The following is an 18,831-nucleotide window of genomic DNA, read 5'->3' as shown; positions in this document are numbered from 1 at the left end:
AGGCAGAAGTTTACTAAAGCTGTTACCCTAAAGGCATAAGACTATTTTTCTTACCATGTTAATTGTCTCCTGTACAGTTTCTCTTAGCTGGTCTCTCTCATTTTGGAGATTCTCCAGTTGCATTTTAAGACTATCATCTCCTCTTTCTGTCAGAGTCCTCACATCCTGACAGTCATGCAGTTTTGGAGTAAAATCTGTTCTCCCCATTTCTTCAGATTCTTTTTTACATTCATTGGCCTTCACTTCCTCCATTTCATGCAATTTCCTTTGTGTCTGGCTCAACTCTTCTCTCAGAAGAAATAATTCTTGCTCAATAGATTTTTCTTGAATCTGTGGTATCTATTTTAGAGAGACAGAAGTCAACACATTTGGGGAAGTAGCTTTAAGAGAAACATATCTGATCTTTGACAGGTTGATTAGGTAAAACAAACAGAAGCAAAGTTTCAGAGATCTGTATTTTTTTTTCAGAGTAAGATTTGACTGAACTCAACATGGAATTCAAATTTCTTGAAATAAAAGACATATAAAAGTAAAATTTGAGGTGAGGACTTCTGAAACAAATTACGAGAAGTAGTTTAAGCCTGAGGGGGTAAAAAACACAATCAAAAAAACCCACAAGCCCCCCAAAGCAAACTACGGAGACCTTATCAATATTTCTAGTCTCAACAGAAGATAGTAAGTGTCAAGGTAATTATTTCCTTGAAATTTGTCCATTCACCGATAAATATTAAAAAAATACACATACTTTACTTAGAGGTATATTTATCTACACACTTTGTATATATACATAACATGTGCAATCAGCATGTCCAATTATGGAAAATGTTGGCTGCAATGTCCCTCCAACATACACTGCCAGGAAAAAAGTCAGTTCTGTCTATGCTTTGAAAAAGCAGAACCATTCTTTCCAGATAAGCAATTTTTAGCTTCAACTACTTACAGAACTACATCTCTGTGCAGATCAACATCATCATCCTGTATCAAATTAAAATTCTATTTACAGGAAAAATGCTTGTCATATCCTACTACTAGTTGTCCATATACATATACAGGTGGAATATGTGTCAAGTGAACAATAGTAACCCTGGTGTTTAATGGTCTGCAATCAAGTAGAAGGATCCTTTTCTCCAGTTTGTTTTGCAAATTATTTTCACTCAAGTAAAAATTGAAATAAGCAAGCTTTCCATTACAGCCTTAGCATAATTACCAAAGTTCCTTCCCCATACTCTTCTTTTTTCAAGTGTAAACTGTCCAGCTTATCCTGCAATGATTTGTTCTCTTGTGTAAGGAAAAAGATTTGTTCCTTTAGTGCCTGAAGCTGATCACTTTCTTTACAGTTATTTTCTGATTTTTCTTCAGCAAGCTGGTCTCTCTCTGATGTGATGATTTTTATTTCTTCTGTCATTTGTGATATCTATAAAAAAAAGAGTGCAAAAACATTATTTCCTCAATTCAAAACCAAAATTAAATGCAAAAGTTGTTTGATTCACTCTGCTACAGTATTTTTAACAAACCACTGTAACCAAACTAGAAAAACTCCAGAACCTAGTCTTCAGCCTTTGTCACTTGTTTTGTTTTAAATGCTAATCTTTCAGCAGTCTCTTCTAGGTAAAAATCTGGCCAGTATTGCAGAAAAAGTCTTAGAGGAAAAACCAAATAAGAAACACCTGTTGGATTATTTTTATACATCTGTTCCAAAACACGCAAATGCTGAATTGACAGCCATTGACTTACTGGGTCTGACAGCTGATATAAAATCATAGAATGGTTTGGGTTGGAAGGGACCTCAAAGATCATCTAGTTTCATCTCCCCTGCCATGGGCAGGAACACCCTCCACTAGACCAGGTTGCCCAAAGCCCCATCCAACCTGGCCTTGAACACTTCCAGGGAGGGGGCCTCCACAACCTCTCTGGGCAATCTGTTACACTGCCTCATCACCCTCACAATGAAGAGCTGCTTTATCTAAATCTATCTTCTTTCAGCTTAAGGCCATTACTCCTTGTCTTATCACCACATGCCCTTACAACCAGTCCCTCTCCAGGTTTCCTGTAGGCCTCCTTCAGGTACTGGAAGGCTGCTACAAGGTCTCCCCAGACCCTTCTCTTCTCCAGGCTCAACAATCCCAACTCTCCCACCCTGTCCTCACAGCAGAGGTGCTTCAGCCCTCTGATCATCTCCATGGCCCTCCTCTGGACTTGCTCCAACAGGTCTATGTCTGTCCTGTACTGGGGGCCCCAAGAGCTAAACACAGTACTCCAGGTGGGGTCTCACAAGAGTGGACTAGAGGGGGAGACTTCAAGAAAAATTCAGTCTCTCCTAGTATGGATTCTCCCTCCAGAGAAACCATGTCACTGAAAGCAACAGTGTAACATACAATATTCTCAGCACTCTTTGTCAGTTGTTGAACTAACAGGCACAAAACCCAGTGGCTCAGCTTTCTGCTGTACCTCGGGAACTGAGATGACATTTACAACTGTGTGCTACACTTCTTATTGGGACTAAGTGTTATAAACCAACTGGTAAAGACCTGGATCAGGCAGTACTACTTTCTTGCCCACTTCCTACCAAAGGCCTAGAAAATTTTCTAAGGACAAGCAGAAGAGACTAGAAGCAGACTAACGAGTCTTGTTTTCAGTGTTGGAAAACACATGAAAAGCATTTTTACTTGGAATTATTACATAACATTTTACCTGTATTTCAAGTTTTTTAATGGTTTTCCCTAGTGCCTCTTCAACACTCAGAATCTGAGATTCTTTTTCAGAAATATTTTTCTCCAACTTCTTAACAGCGTCCTGGGATTGCTTGAGAGAACTCTGTGTGTTTCTCAGTTCTTCGTGTGCCAAAATATTCTTAGAAATAAAAGGAAGAAAATCCACCAAAAAAAATTGAGCTATTTTGCAACATTAGGAAGTACTCCTTGATTTACAAAAAAAAACAAACCACCAACACAAAACCCCACTCCCCTATATACTTTAATATAGTTTATAAATGTTCTTACACATTTCCCCCTAACATGTACGTTCTGTTTCTATAAAGACAGAATTCCTACCATTGAAACAGTGTCCTTTATATCCTCTTTGAGTTGGTCTGTCTCAGCTTGGAGAGACTCCTCTTTTTCCTTCAGGTAATCTCTTTCCTGGGTGACAGCTTTTATTTCTTCCCGACAGTCAGTAAGCTGCTGAAGAATTGACTGGATCTCTGAATCCTTGGCTTCCAGCCTCAACTCCATAATCTTTTCTTGCTCTTTTAATTGCTCCATTTCGTTTAACTTCTGCTGAGTCCGGATATAATCTTCTCTTACCTCCAGAAGTTTTTTGTGCTCTGCTGCCTTTTCTTCCAGTTCTTTCGTTTTGCTAGAGAGCTTTAGTTTGTAAAGGAAAAGGCCAGACACTTCCATTGTCATGCAAAACTCTATTATATGTACATGTTCTCATAGAATCTTATATTAGCTTAGAAAGGGTGAGACATGCTAGCTTTCAACAACAGAATAGGAAGCTTATCATTTCACTTTAAGATGCTGCTTATATTCTTGCACATATTAAATAAGTATTTGTTTATGGAACCTTCCTGTGGTTTCTCCTTAGAAGCAAAAGTCTTACTAAAATATAACACCAGAAATAGGACTGTAGCACAGCTTAGGAATTATCACATTAGGAGTTATCAAATCCATAGCTGGAATATGGCAGCCATATCAGTCCCAAAAGCCTTATAAAAAAACCCAAGCATCTTTAGCTCCCTTTTCCTCCTCTTGAATGGTTTTTTCCTTTCTAATTGCAAATTTATGTGGTGATTCTCTTTGGTCTGAAATATCTCCTGTTCTAAACAGAGTTCAGTTCCCAATGAGGAAACTTTGTTTCTATGACTCTATAGAGTAGGTCATAGTAGCATATTTTAAAAAATATTTTCATACTAGCTATATAACTTAAGAATGGGAAAAGAAGAATAATTAAAACATCAAAGAGAACAGATAACCTGGAGCAACATATGCATTTCTTTGCCTATGAAGAAAGAGACTATTGAGTTGTATAATCCCACAGCCTTATACATGTGGCATAGAATAAGTAATATGCACTCATAATAAAGGAATTTCAATGATAATGTTACTTATACCTTTAAGACTACTTCTCCAAAAAGGTTCTTTTTTTTTTAATATTATGAATTAATTCGTCATGTCTTATATGTAAAAAGAAACAAGCTGACACTGACCTCCAATGTAACTTCATCCAAAGTTGTTTTAGACTTTCGTGCTTCTTTAGATAGAATATCTATTTGGAGCTTCATTTGTTCATTGTTTTCTGATGCAGCTACATATTTTTGCTCTAGTTCTTCATGGCGCTGTTTAAGTGCTACATATTCCTGGCCAGACTTTACATATTTAAGTTGTGCATCTGCTAGATCGTCTTTTGATTTTCCAATTTCTGCAGTCATATGTTTAAGTCTAATTTCATTATCAGCTACTTCAGAAAGCAGCTTTTCTCTTTCCAATTTTAACAAGCATAGCTCCTCACATTTTTCAAGAATCTGCCAACAGAAAAGCAATATTAATAGCATTTTCCTAAATCAGTATTTGTCCTAGCTGTATAATAAAAACATGTACATATGCAGATATAGGAAATAAAGTACAGGCAAACACACAGCACAGTACATTGAGTTTTGCTTTGTTGGGAGAGAACTGTCTAGCAAACAATCCTTCAAAAGAAGCGAGACAGAGAAGCCCCTTACCAAACCCTTGAAACGTCTCCTCTAACTCTTTAGGTGTTCTTTAAATGTTTACTTTTTCCTGTGTTTGAGCTGGGACTGAACTGATACTCCTAGCTATAACTCCTAAACTGAATATTTAGGTGTATCAATACTTTCTTCATGATACAGAGTTGTTAACATCTAATTAAGTTTTGTTTACTAGTGGAAGTAAAACACTTGAAGCATTTGGAACTTTTTGCAAAGCATTCCTGAGTTTGTGAGATAACTTGCCCTGGATAATTTTCAGTGCACATACTTAGCAGCAGGTATTTAAGAATAAAGAAATCTAGAAAGTGTTTGCAAACAAACCCTTTAGGACACATTTATAGCAAACTTGGTCTGCTAAGCCCTGACCCGCTAGGAAACAGAAAATTTCCTTACAACTTTTCCAGAATTGGAAAGTTAAATCTGTTACTCCTCAAGTAGCATTTCTGCTAAGAGGTCTTGAAATTTTAATCTTTGCCCAAATAGATAAAAATTTGGTTTTAGAACAGTGAACCAGGATCAAACACCATTATACATATACGCAGTTATCAATGGTGACCACGACAAATAGGCAGGCAGATGCTGGACTAGAAATGTTAGGTTATTTGATTCAAGACAACTTTTAGCTTTAAGACTTCATATCCAATAGACCTCCATTAATGTTACCAGTCAAGTACAGTATAAAAACAAGGAAAAAGGTAGATTTTCTTTTGTTTACCTCTTTCTGCTGTATCTCAATAGTATTTGGTAGAGACTGAAATTCTGATAGCTCATTTACTTGTTTTTGGAGAAGTGCATTTTCGTTCAATGCTCTTTCTAGTTCTCCTTTTAAGTCAGCTGCCTTTTTTTCCAGCTCCGCAAGAGAAAGCAGATCTAGAGAATTAACAAGTTTAGATTAATAAGAGAGTGTGAGAGAAGAAAGGCATGTTTTAAATTAAGCAGAAGATTTATAATGCATTCTAGATGTGCTATCAGTATTATTCTAGAAAAGTGTATTTTACAGTGGCCAATGATTAAAAGATGAAACTACTCATCTAAATTTGGTCATCACATGTTAGGTTGACATCCAGTTTATTTTAGATTCTCCCTGACAGCATTCATTAACTTGACCGTCCTCATGCCAAATACAAAATATTCTATAAGTTTTCCACATAGTTCAAGAAAGTGCTAAAGCAGTTACTATATGCCAACAGTACCAGATGCTCTAATATTTTATAGTGACAGAAGCGCCAAATATTTGAGAAAGCAAGAGCACAAGTCTTCCCTATCCCCCCACCATTATGAGGAAAAGGGAGGAGAGGGGGGGAAAAAAGCAGAACCTGAAACAGTACCTTTTGGAACTTTACCCTCCATCAGTGAAGTTAGCCTCGTGTTTTCTTGAAATACAGACTGCAACTCTTTCTGCAAGTCAGCTTGCATTTTTTTGTAACTGGCTTTTCCCGCTTCTACTTGGCTTTGATAGAGTTGAACATCCTTTTGCATTTGCTTGTAATTATTTAAGAGCTCATTCTTCAGGAAAATGAAAACAAAATGCAATTCACACACAAAATAAGTCTACTTGCTTAACATTTAAATATTGCATCTGTCAGATTTCTTCTTCTCGCTCTGAACAGCTTTTGCCTTGATAAATACGGCAGAATAAGTCACAGTTTAACAGCTGCATTCCTGTCAGAGTCCTATAACAAAGCACACCTTACCTTAGAGGTCAAGGCCATAACTGCTTCTACTATTTTGTGTTCTCAAAGCAAGCTCCATCCCACTTCTCTAAGTTCACATCCCTTATTCTCTTTTGTTCTCTGGTAAAATTAGGTTTGGAGCCTTATGTCCTAGTGACTCCCTAAAGAGTGTTCATTTGCTCAGTCTCTCTACTGGTAAACCTAAACTTAACGACCACTCCTGTGGAAGAAGCCTCTATTTTCTTTTTATCTTTCTCCTGAGGACCCATTTTCCATGAATTCCATAATAAAACCATTACTTGGAGCATGAGTCATTTAGCTTTCTCCAAATGCTCTACCACATCTTGTCTTTACCAATTGCCTTCTTCGCTAGTCTGGGAGCAGATAGGCCCTTAACAGCACTTTATACAACTATAAATGTAATTTAACAAGTACTTGCCATCTTCTCCTTCAGCTCCAAATTTTCAGTTCTGAGAAAAGCAGATTCTTTTTTGGCATCCAAGGCTATGGTTTCACTATCTAAGAGGGATTTATTCAGCTGCTGAATTTCCTCAATTAGCTTATCAGAATCTCCCTGAAAAAGACAGATAAACACTCAAAGAAATAAGAAAATATATAGGCATAATACAACAAATGTATTCATTTTAACATGGTTAAAAAGTAAACACAGGCTCAGAAAACTTAAGTTTACTCTAAAAGGAACAGTAGCAGGCTTGTTTGAGACATGGGAACAAGAGCAGCATTTTCCCTAGTTTTACTTCACCAGACTACTGCTGTATACTAATGTAGTAATTAGCATTTTAAGGTTCGTAAAAAAAAATTTGTCCTAACATCTGCAGGGAAGCAGACTTCAATTATACCAAGGTTATACCTAAATTTAACCCACCTCCAACAAAACCAAAACCATCTCAACCCAGCAGAAAACTCAAATTTACCACTGAAAAAGATGTGTCCTTTTTTTCCACTCCTGCTTTCTGCAATTCTTCCACACGATTCTGTAATATCTTTATTTTGTTCTCTTTCTCTTTTAGCTGTTCCAATTTGGAGTTTATTTCTGCCTATAAGTTGGAAGAAAAAAAAAGGGAGAAGGAAGATTCTAGTGCCTAGTTTGTTTTTTCACATGAGAACTTAACAAAAACCTGCTTTGTACATAGTAAGCATTCAAGGGTTTTAGACATATCCTCTTTATAGCTGGTACGACTATCCAGAGGCCAATGATGTGTAGGTTGTCCTCAGTAGATACAGTATTTCAAGATACACAAACGAAGCACATTTCATACAAGTCTTATTGCATGTAAATTCATGGACAGGCTCACCTCAAGCTCCTCATTGTACACTTCAGCATTTGAAACTAGATTCTTTAAGTTGGTAATTTCATGCATTAGTTGTATCTGTGGAGCAAATTGAAGCAAAATTGCAGAGGATATTAGAAAGCACCCACACCAGTAGTTTTAGTTGTTAAGACCATGAAAAAAAGCAAGGTCTATCTTGTGTTTTCTTTTCTATTAGTGGCCAAACCACATATACACACGCATATCTATTTAAACAGCTACAAAGCAAGTTGCTGCATATCCTTTCAAATGGATAGATGAAATGCAAAGCTCTATTTTAGCTTCCCAGTAATTAGAAAGGATTCAATTACAATTTAATCTGCAACAGCTTGAGAAGCAAGAGCAATGCAATCAAAGCAATTAATGCAGAAATTTTACAGATATGACAATTCAAATTCTAGTCACATTAGGCAGCTTTTTATGACACAGTGTAGATAGTGAATAGATTAAATCATAAGTAACAAGAATGAGAAGGTGCCAAAATTGAGGTAAAGCAAGCCACGAACACATTCAGTGGCATCCTCTGAAAGGAAGCACAAGTAGAAGACTAGATACAAAAACACTTCTAAAATTGAAGAACTCTTCTTTTGGTCTTTGTTGGAAAAGCTTTACAATAAGCACAAATCTACAAGTCCTTCTGTATAGTCACAAGCATAGGCAAGGAGAAAATCCAATCTGTAATTTTTAAGATCAGTGAAAAGCTTTAAAACAAGCACTCTCCTGTGAATGTTTCTATATAGTTAGGAGTATAGCAAGAAGAAAACCCAACTCGTAATCTTAAAATCAGAGGATGGTTGTAGAAGATATGGTACAATACTACTGTCAGAAGTAATTTAATCTTTATTAGACTGATAGAGTTTACCTGTATACATTTGTGGTGATTTAAATTGATGGATCTAAACTAATTTGTTTAGTGAAGTATGTGACCTTTCAGTATTGCTGTAATTAACCTGCTACATGGGTATCAACAAATGCTTACATTTCACAGACTGTCTTCAGATACATAGCTGAAAACATGAATGATTCAAAAAGCAATTCTTGTAATAAAACAGATGCAATGTTCTAAAGTAGCTTCTATCAGATACACAAAAGCTTTGCAGGGAAAATTGTAACTGAGGATTTGTTAAATGTTGGCTGATAAGGAAGGTAGCACAGTCAGTCTAGCATACAAAAAGAGTCTTCTAAAAAGAACCTTAAATACAAGCTAAATCATAATCTATTATGGATACATTTTGTTTAAGCTCCATAAATCTTTGTAGGGAACAACAGAAGTGAGAGGTGATCTTGTTAAATTGTAACCTAGAAGAACAATGCGAAAGGATATAACTTCAGCTTCAACCTTAGTTTCACAGTCAGAGGATCTTAACAGACTAGCATATACAAGTCATCTGCAGAGAAAGTATCGGTAAAGAAATAGAATAATACATCCATGTTTCAATACCTCAATTTGTTGGTTTTGTGGGTTTGGTTGGTTGTTCTTGGTTTTGTTTGGGTTTATGGGGTTTTTTTTGCACTGTGACTTATTTCACTGTCTAGCCCTTGGGCAGCTAGAACCTAATACATATTTTAGATTACAGAATCCAAGCATAAAACATTTGGACAAGCGAGGTGCATTTCCACTAACAGCACAAGGAGGTGAAGAGAACTGAAAGTCAGCATTTCCTATAAGTTATCCAGTAGGTAGGTTTACCTTTTCTGACTTCCTGGCACAAAATACAGTGTTTCAGTTTTCTACAGACTTTACTATTCACACTATTATTTTTAAATATTACTAAGGTAAATAATATCTTAAAAGTTAATGCTCATGTAGTTCAATGGATTACCAACAGCCAGAGATATCATGGATTGTAGACCAAGATGTTTTGTACAACAAATGTGAAATACAGTTTAGCAACCATACTTTAACTTCAAAACAGTTCTCAAAAGGTATTGATACAGCAAAACAACTGTCTCTTGCAGAAATCTAGAGTGAAATGCATATCATGCATATATAAGAGTAATGTATGGACACATATATACACACAAATATATATTTAACCAGTATGAGACTCTCAAAAAAAAAAATCTAAGTTTGAGTTTTACACTGAGTAAATTCAGTTCAAATCCTGGGTTCATTCATTCTGTTGCTGAATGTAGTTTATAACACCATCTGTTTGTGAATTAACAAGTATATCCAAGTATATATATGCTGAATTAAAATCTAGAAAACATCTGAGCACAGACAACTCTTATCTCTCTGTATTTATTTCACTGTACCTTACCTCATGATCTTTTTGCGTTTGTTTTTCCAGTGCTTCAAATTCATCCATTTCTATTTTTTCCTTCAGTTTCTCCTTCAGTTCATTTATTTCTAATTTCAACTGCTCATTTTCCAATACTAAGTTATTAAAATTAGCTTGCAGGGCATTGATCTCGTTTACAGCAATATCCTGAAAAAGCAGAAGAAACTTTAGAAGTAGTTGTTGGAATGTCAGTCTTATTTCTAGAAAATACAGAACAGACTTACCTTTTCTAGGGCTAATGCTTCACAGAGTTGCACAGATTCTTCAAAGTCTCTCTGAGTCTAGAAAAAGAATTGCTCTCAGTTAACTGATCTACAAGATCAAGCAAGTTTAGTACTATATTCCTTATTTCTTGTCTTTTCATGACTGGTCCTCTTTAAATACTAAAGCCTACTGGATCATTCACCACCATAGAATCATAGAACCACGCCACAACTTCACAAGTTGACCAAGAGACTTACTTTCTAACTAGTTATAATAATTCTTCAGACATACAGAAGAATATTGGTGTTCTACAGATCTTACTGAGAAGCATGTAATGTATATGCACTGTATTAGACAATCAAAATAGATCATGATGTTACCCAATTCATGTTAGGTCCAGCAGTCCATTCTACATCTGAAATTTGATCGGGAACCATTAGACATTGGTTGTCATGTTCAGAAATCTCTAAAATAGCTGAAAGAGAGATGTATTAAAAATACAGAGTACCAGTAAATTTTAAGCTGGACATCAAGAATTATTTTCTTATCAAAGAATTTTTATCATATTGGAAATAATAATTCAATAGCAAAGATGTAGCACATCGAGCAGGACTTCTGAATCTCATGATTTTCTCTTACGAAAGGGAACAACATTAAAGTCTAGTCCCTACACTGACCAACTTATCACAAGTTAATGAGTATTAAAGCACATCCAGAATATATACTTCATTACAGACAAGGAAAACGTTTAAGTGTCAAGCAAAGAACCACTCAACAGTATCCTGCAAGATTTAAAGTAAAGCACCACTCCCCCAATACAGAAAAAACTCTGACAATCCACACACAAGCAAAAAAGCTTGACAGAAAGAGGTAACAAGGCTATAAGAAGATACAATTCAGCAACGACACTATCCAATTATTCTGTCTTCAGTTCAACTTTCTTTGTCCCTCGTTCCCCTAATAAGTCCTTGAATTTTTTCTGTATCTCAGTCTGATCTGAGTAATGACTTCTGGGTTCTTCTTGAAGATTTTGAATCTCACACACACTTCCTCTCCTGCCTTTTTTTCCGGAGGAGAACACAGTTTGTATGGATGGTCTGTGTTAAAGAATAACTTTTCCTACTTTTACAGAAAACAGGGGGATTGGGGTAGGCTGCATGACAGAAGTATTTGTACACCCTCCCTTTTACCTCACAGCTCTTTTGGTTTTAAGAAATTGAAAGCTCAATATCCAGAAGAGGAAAAAAAAAAAGTTATTTCCTTGGAAAGTGTGTACAGGGACATTTGTTTTTGTTGTGGTTTTTTGGTTTCAATTTTTTTTTTCTTTTTTAAATTGGTGCTATCATAGAGTTAACTTATTTCCTTTGGGAAACTAATGCTTGCAAAAGTTATCCAAACAGGAATTTGCTATATATTATTTCACCTGCAATAGTGAGACTCATACTCCCACTTTTTAAATAAAATTAACCTTATCTCCAGCGCAAGAACTTCCAGCATTATTGTGCTAAAACCCCTTCTGTTCCAGGCAGCATTCTTTGATGGCAGACAAGTATAATTTCCTTATTGGCTCCAGGTAACTTTTTCAAAACTGGGTTCATGGAACATAATTTGAGTAGTATACTGCCAACTAAATGTTGCTTTTGTATTGTTAGCAAATTAATTTGCTTTTTAACTTAAGTCTATTAAAAAGAGATTATTTCTCATTTCAAAGCTACTTTGCAGAGTTTCCTCATTTTCTTCTGAAGATACTTACAATCCTCCATGTCCGTAAGTGTTGACAGAGACATTTTCATTTTTTTTGCTTCAGTGAGCCTTGGTTTTTCAAAGTCTTCAAAATAGCTCACATTTGCCTGGTTTATTTTACCAGGAGCCCAAGTAACTCTTCTTCTTCTCTTGGCCTTTAAAAAAAAAAAAAGTATTTACAGAAAAAGTGATACAACCAAAGCATTAAGTACAGAGTAGATGTTGCATTAGGCTAGCTAGTTCTAACAGTACCAGCAGCTAACTAGACAGTGTTTTGCAGTTTCTTAGAAATTAAACAGCATAACAGTTTGAAAGCAAAAGTCTCTGCAGTCTGTTTAAAGGAGAGCAACATTGAATTGATACTCACTCAGAAGTTAACGCTGAAAATTACCACTTCCAAAATAAGAAAAATTACATGAGAATTGCCTCTGAAAGTTATTCTTCATTGTCAATATTACACTATGTATTTAACATTACCTTTTGCAAAGTATTTCAGAGTTAACGAATAAGATGTAGAACAGGTGCTTACTTTACAATTCTGTTTTGAGGAAAAGGAGGCAGAAGTCACCAGCATCTCAGTTAAGTTTCGTATCCTATCTTCCTGAACTTTTTGAAGAGAATTTTTTTCTTCCAATAACTGGGCCAGTTGGTCTTTTTCCATTGCATGAATTTGAGTCTTTGAAGACACCTTCAATAAAAAGAATATTAATCAAACTGACATTTTAGGAGCACAAACTATTCCTACAGAAGACACACAATTGCTAATATTTAAAAGCAACTACACACATATTCTTTTAAGACTGGAAAAGCTGTCTAATCTTTAACAATGTAACTGAATTTAGTCTGCAATTTACCTGTAGACTTAGTAAAGGGGTTAAAACTCCCCAAAACAATACAGCCTCAGATTTTTCTAGGGACAAAAAAAAAAGCATTCTTTGAAGTATAACATAGTTTAAGATCATCTTCCCAAGGCACCAGAAGTCTAAAGCTCTGAGAGCTATGATTCAATTGTCAAAGAACAGCAAGCTACCTTAATGCATGTAGCCTCTTAAAATTTAAAGTACTGAAAATTTATTCTGTTATAAAGCAACTGCATTACAGTAGCTAGTTTTGACAACTTTATCATAAGCTTACAGTAGAGTAATTTGAAGTTCACATGGGATTTTCCAGCAAACTCTTCTGCACTTAATTAAGTACTTTCCTCACTACCTACCATCTCAGAAGAGAGCAAACACACTTTAAGGTGAAAGTTTATACTGCAAATTATTTGTCTTTAAAAATAAGAGGTTAGTTATTTTTCTTTAAGCTTTTCCTATGACTTTTTATTTGCAACCCCCCCCCATTCATCTTTTGATGATTTAATTCAGCAAAACAGTATGCTCAGAATTATGATTTTCCTGTGCTTTATCTTTTGTGATCTATGCTCTAACAAGACTTGCAAGATTGCTCCTCAACTCCATAGATTTTTGGAGAAAGATCAACACATGTGAGACTATGCTGTTTGGTGGGAAGTTACTATTGTTCATTATCTAAATGTATCTTCTGCCTATACATGACATAAGTTTTGTCAGTGATCTTTCACAGTTGCAACTTCTGCAACTCAAACTGAAGTTAAACATCAGTAAGGGGGAAAAAAACAGTGAGTTGGAATCTTTAACTGCAATAAGTTATTGAATCTCAGTTCATTATTCCTTTTGATCTGTAGCAATATTAGTGTGCTATAAGGCACTACAAATTTCTATTTCTTAAATACATTAACCTACAGAAAGAAAGCAATTCAGTTAGTTGTTCTCATTCAGTGTTAGCTTTCACACAGATATGTTGACTATCATCAGTTGTTCTAAACTTCGCATCACCTTTTCAATTTCTATTCTCTGAATAGAAGTGACATATCTCTAAACAATTTACCTACCCCTCCAAATTAAACTGGTTTTGATTTAAAACAGAATGTTTCCAAATAGCCATTACTACTAAGGATAGATTAATTTTAATAAGTTTATTACATACTTCCTCCAGCTGCTTTTTCAAATCCAGAATTTCTTTGCGATACCTCTTCAGGAGGGCATCATCATCAAGCACTTCATTGACTTTCGGAGTATTCTTCATTCTTTTGGCTGTATTGGCAAACTGGAAGAATATTCTCTCATGACGAATAGTTAGAGAACAAATATATCAAAAGATTTATTCTGTCTCATATTTCCCAACAGAATTAAAGAGACAGTTTATTAGGTAGAGAGCAACATATAATAAAGGACACAAATATTTATATTTGCTTATCTTTCATGATTTCTAAGCTTTGAAGAGCTAAGTTTTGTTTGCTTGGTTTTAATATTAAAAAGTGAAGCCTAACATTTAAGTTATTTTTTATTTAATAAAAAGCTCAAGAGAGCAGCAAAAAGGAAGACAATCCTACCTAAAGAATACAGCTCACAAACAGTTCAATTACCTTCCTTTTCTGTAGGACCTATCTAACATCTTGTGTAAGCAAAAAATTGTAGATCTAACTGTGTTTGGAAAAGGCAAATGAGAAAACAGAGGTTATCTACTGCCTGTAAAGTGAGAGAAGGACCTTTGTTCAGCTGCCAGAAAGCTCTAGTTAGACAACCTGGTAACAAGATGACAACTGGAAAAAGATGCTCTGTACAAAATAAATATTTCAAGTTTCAAGTCCACAGAAGACCTTTAGAAGATTCGAGAGACTACAGATCCAGCAGATTACATTTTCCACTCCTCCAACCTGTCTACAATGAAGCCTTGAGTCAGAATAATGCTTGAAAACAGGTGGTAAGTTTTACCTGAAGAGTACTGAGCGTTTCATCAAAAGAAGCAGGAGTAATTGTACAAATAATAACTGTCTTAGCATTTCCTCCAAGGGAGTTCTGCAGAATTCGAGTCAGCTTGCTGTCTCTGTAATTTATGAAGCTGTAGAAACAGAGGGAAGAAAAAATGAAAGAATTTATATTTTTGTATGGAAAAGACACAGTAAATATCTTTTCTAGAGGGAATATGTTATTTGCAGTAGTTACCTACATAAAATAGGAGACAAAGGATTTTAATTGCTTAGTTTATTAGCGACTTCTCTTAAAACACATATACAAACACAAGTGCTTACCCAGAAGGGTCATCACAAAGTTTTTTGATAACTTGACCCAGAATGAACAAGCTCCGGTTTATATTGCAGCCTTCTTTCAGTCTGACACCTAGGTATCACACAGTAATTTTTTTTATTATTTTTTTTTTAAATTTAAAACATTAAGATACATTTTCAACCAGTCAAGTTTTTGTGCTATGTTATGCTCAGAGGGATTATCCAAGATTTAAATCTCAAGTGCTACAATGCACTATGACTCACCAGCACCCAGTATCAAATCCTTTATAATAGCCAAAATGCACCAAAATAAGATAGTAATCTATCACAAATAAACATTCATAATCTTTACATAGTAAGTAGCTGAGGCCATAAGAACTTTAACTTTGTTTCCTCTTTAAATTTTGCAAATGCCCATATTTACATATGTAAGTATACCAAACCAGCCTTAGATACGATTTTTGGGTTGGTTATTCCTTGTAAGAGAGAGTATTAACTTGTGTTCCTCTCAAATAACTTTTCTATGATAAAGGCATTTTTGTGGAGCTTCACACTGTCATTGTTAACAAGCAAGCTTCCTCTTAGCTAAAGAGTGAGCCAGCTATTCACACTTCACCTTTACATATAAGTTCCTACAATTTTCTGATGATTTCTTTACCACGAGGGAATCTTCATTTTATTAGTTCAGTGCATGACTGTTGCTGGAGCTGCTATTCTAGAAAAGCCATATTGCTACCTAATTATCTGCACTTTACAGCATTTTCAGTATTTTTCTGAGTAGATCCTGCCTTACCGAGGGGAAAAAGAAATTATTTATGAACAGCAAGTAACACAATAGCACATAGATCAAATAATTTCCTTTCTATCATAATCTTTCATAAAGGTTAATTAACAGAAGCGGTCATTAGGAGAGCCTTATTTAACACTCACCTTCAGATCCGGTTTGACTAGCTCTTTCACTGCCTGCCAGATCTACCAAGTTCTGCAAATTCATTAAATATTTCACAGGTTAGTTCTGAGGCAATTTACTTTTAGATTCTCTTAATTCAATAATAAATCTCTAAAAATTGCATAAACTAAGTTACACTTAGAAAAAAAACCCAAGAGATCTGTCATTATTGGAACTAACCCATAGCTACCATACACATACCAACCAATACTTTCAAGGTACACAAGACATGTTTGTATGAATTCTATTAATACCACCCTGAACAATATTTCAAACTTTCAAATTCCCCCTATCCTCAATAAGAAAAAGATAAACATAGTTTCTCAATACAGAAGTGTTAACTACAGATTCAAGCTGTAGGAAGCTTTATAGAATCACAGATCATCTGGTCCAATCTTTCATGGGAAAGAAAGCCTAGATGAGATTATCTAGCACTCTGTCCTGAATCAGCTGTATGTCTCTCCTTGCCTGCCATTGTGGGCATAAGGAAAGGAAGAAATTAAATACCAGAGGAAAAGCCTCACTTAATCTGGTTCAAAGTCAACTAGAACTTTATAGCATCCCATAATGATTTGCCTGAGCAAGTAGCCCTCACTTTAAGTGGTTTCTGTTTCGGAAGGGTAAAGTCCTGTACTAACTCCACCAAGCAGCAACAGACCAAAAAAACCCTCTATCTGCCCCCCTGTTAGTAGAGGTTACTATAAAGTCAATTGAAATAGAGACAGGGCAGAGGGTGGTGTAAGAAGAGTAGATCCCCTAAGCTATGGTGAGAAAAAGAAGTGGGCAGTAGTTTGCTCAGATATTGCATGAGCAGTGTTTACATTCAGATCCCAGAGCTTCTTCATATGAAGCCAAACCAGAAAGCTCTTTCCACAATGCGACTGACTTAATGATATTCCCAATTCTGAATAAAAGCGCGCATGCAGATTTTAGCAAGCTCAAAGGCTTTCATATTGATTTCATTCCTCCAGTTGATTTGCATTGTTTTCTGAGAATCAAGGAAAGACTGTATAGAGAAGGCTTCAGAAACCAAAACACTCTCCTAGAGAGCAGCAGTGTACACTAAGTGGGAGTGCTTTTGAAAAAATGAATCTTCTGGCCATTGCAGCCGCAGGCCACATGTTGTTTCAACTACAACTAAGTGTAAGGATAAGAGAAGCCTTAAGGTTACTCATTTTAGAATTTATTTCACTGCACTTGTCAGTGGTCAGGAACCACATGTAGGGATCAAGAACTCGTCAGTAGGGGAAGCTGTGTTTAACAAAAAGCAAGAGCACTCTGACAATAAGTAGTCCCTTATGCTCCTGGGAAGGGCATAATACTTCCCAATACAGCACGAATTGCCTAGGAACTATTCCCACATCAGAATTCCCTTTAGCAGGAAGATATCCTCTAGATAACACCCCAGGAGTCTCCTTCTATATAGATGATCAGAAACATGATTTCTGCTTAGGAAACATCTGACACAACAACAAAGCATGCTTGTAATGTCATTATAAAGTAACATTCCTCTCAAACAAGTGGTAACAGTAAATTCTCTACTTGAATGTCTATTTAATAACTTCTTGGAGTATAGCTTACCAGGTGGGATACCATCACTGCTCCATCACAGTTTGCATTTGCAGGGTCACTGCGTTCTCTGCTTTCAATGATCTAGAAGAGGGTGCAATAAAGTTTTTGTCACTTCAAAAATACTAAAACCCCTCCTAATAGTGAAACAGTTTTTACCATTCTGAAGATAGTGTGAGAACGGCTGCTGTGTTCATTCATTTTTGTTTCTCCATAATGGCGATTTTCTGTCAAAAAGAAATATTAGAATACTTCTGGTTATATTCTGATAAACTGAAGATAACAGACAAAAAGTACAATTTTAAAACTATGGGAAAAACATTTATTTCTGAATATAATCTCAAAGCAATACCCCATGATTTTAGATTTATCTGATTCATCAGTACTTTTCTAAGATAACACCTGACATTGGCTAAACAACTTACTTTCTCCTTTTCTGATCCATTCCATAACTTGTTTTGGGGCAACCACCACCTCTTCAATCAGATCTTCTACATACGTATTCCTCTTAAGAACAAAAACAGTAATAAATTTTACTGAACTCTAACTCACTTCAATACATTAAGTTAACATTACCAGCAATTATTATGGTATTTATTCCAGTTTGCTTCCTTCTTAAAAGGAAACAACATCAGTTGAATGTCTTTTTACTCTGAACACAAGGAATGGGGAAGTTCAGGTTACCATTCTGACAAAGGTCTCAAGGCACAAGAATCAAACAACAGAGATTAGAATGTTTTCTAAAAATAAAACTGGTAAGGGAAATATCCTTCTGGACAATTTCTGAGGGAATCCAGGAGTATATTTCTCAGTAGATGTTATAAGGACATAATTGTACAACTGATAAATCTCCCTTCTTCCCAAGTTCCAAAAGCACTGATCATTTAGGGCACTGAGAGGAAAAACACCCAAACCAACCAAAGAAACCCCACCAATTTTTATTATTTGCTACAAAACTTAATGTAAAGAAACTGAAGATGGCATTTATATAGATTTATTTTTCCCTACTGATCATCTTACTGAATAGTTCTAGCCTGATGGTTGTTCTATGATTACAGCAGAAGTGTATCTACTCCATAGATGATATGAAGATGGTATTAAAGAAACTCTGTATGTACGTTGAATGCTTCTAACACATTGAGCTAGAGGCTTAATATCATGTTTGTAGAAGTTTTATTAGCTAGACAACTCCCAAGTATTCACTGTCAAAGTTAAATTAAATGTACTATCCTGGAAAACTTAATGGATTGAGTCTACATTTAT

At 35.5% G+C, this 18,831-nt stretch overlaps 1 protein-coding gene across 1 annotated transcript in view; it reads right to left on the bottom strand.

Annotated features, from left to right (window-relative positions):
• CENPE (centromere protein E) overlaps positions 1-18,831 on the bottom strand; it is a 40,275-nt gene that overhangs the window by 17,169 nt on the left and 4,275 nt on the right. Inside the window, exons 6-27 of the mRNA XM_075751514.1 lie at positions 17,994-18,075; positions 17,728-17,795; positions 17,581-17,652; positions 15,981-16,032; positions 15,075-15,162; positions 14,758-14,884; positions 13,970-14,089; positions 12,492-12,650; positions 11,973-12,117; positions 10,600-10,694; positions 10,240-10,296; positions 9,995-10,162; positions 7,719-7,793; positions 7,338-7,460; positions 6,842-6,976; positions 6,058-6,235; positions 5,445-5,599; positions 4,208-4,522; positions 3,051-3,362; positions 2,692-2,850; positions 1,208-1,414; positions 55-339 (exon numbers count right to left, since the gene is read on the bottom strand). Coding sequence (XP_075607629.1) covers positions 55-339; positions 1,208-1,414; positions 2,692-2,850; positions 3,051-3,362; positions 4,208-4,522; positions 5,445-5,599; positions 6,058-6,235; positions 6,842-6,976; positions 7,338-7,460; positions 7,719-7,793; positions 9,995-10,162; positions 10,240-10,296; positions 10,600-10,694; positions 11,973-12,117; positions 12,492-12,650; positions 13,970-14,089; positions 14,758-14,884; positions 15,075-15,162; positions 15,981-16,032; positions 17,581-17,652; positions 17,728-17,795; positions 17,994-18,075 — 3,177 coding nt within the window. The remainder of the gene's footprint in view (positions 1-54; positions 340-1,207; positions 1,415-2,691; positions 2,851-3,050; positions 3,363-4,207; positions 4,523-5,444; positions 5,600-6,057; positions 6,236-6,841; positions 6,977-7,337; positions 7,461-7,718; positions 7,794-9,994; positions 10,163-10,239; positions 10,297-10,599; positions 10,695-11,972; positions 12,118-12,491; positions 12,651-13,969; positions 14,090-14,757; positions 14,885-15,074; positions 15,163-15,980; positions 16,033-17,580; positions 17,653-17,727; positions 17,796-17,993; positions 18,076-18,831) is intronic.

Source organism: Balearica regulorum, chromosome 4, assembly GCF_011004875.1.
Source record: "Balearica regulorum gibbericeps isolate bBalReg1 chromosome 4, bBalReg1.pri, whole genome shotgun sequence".
Classification (NCBI taxonomy): Eukaryota; Metazoa; Chordata; class Aves; order Gruiformes; family Gruidae; genus Balearica; species Balearica regulorum.
This window is presented reverse-complemented; position numbering and strand designations above follow the sequence as displayed.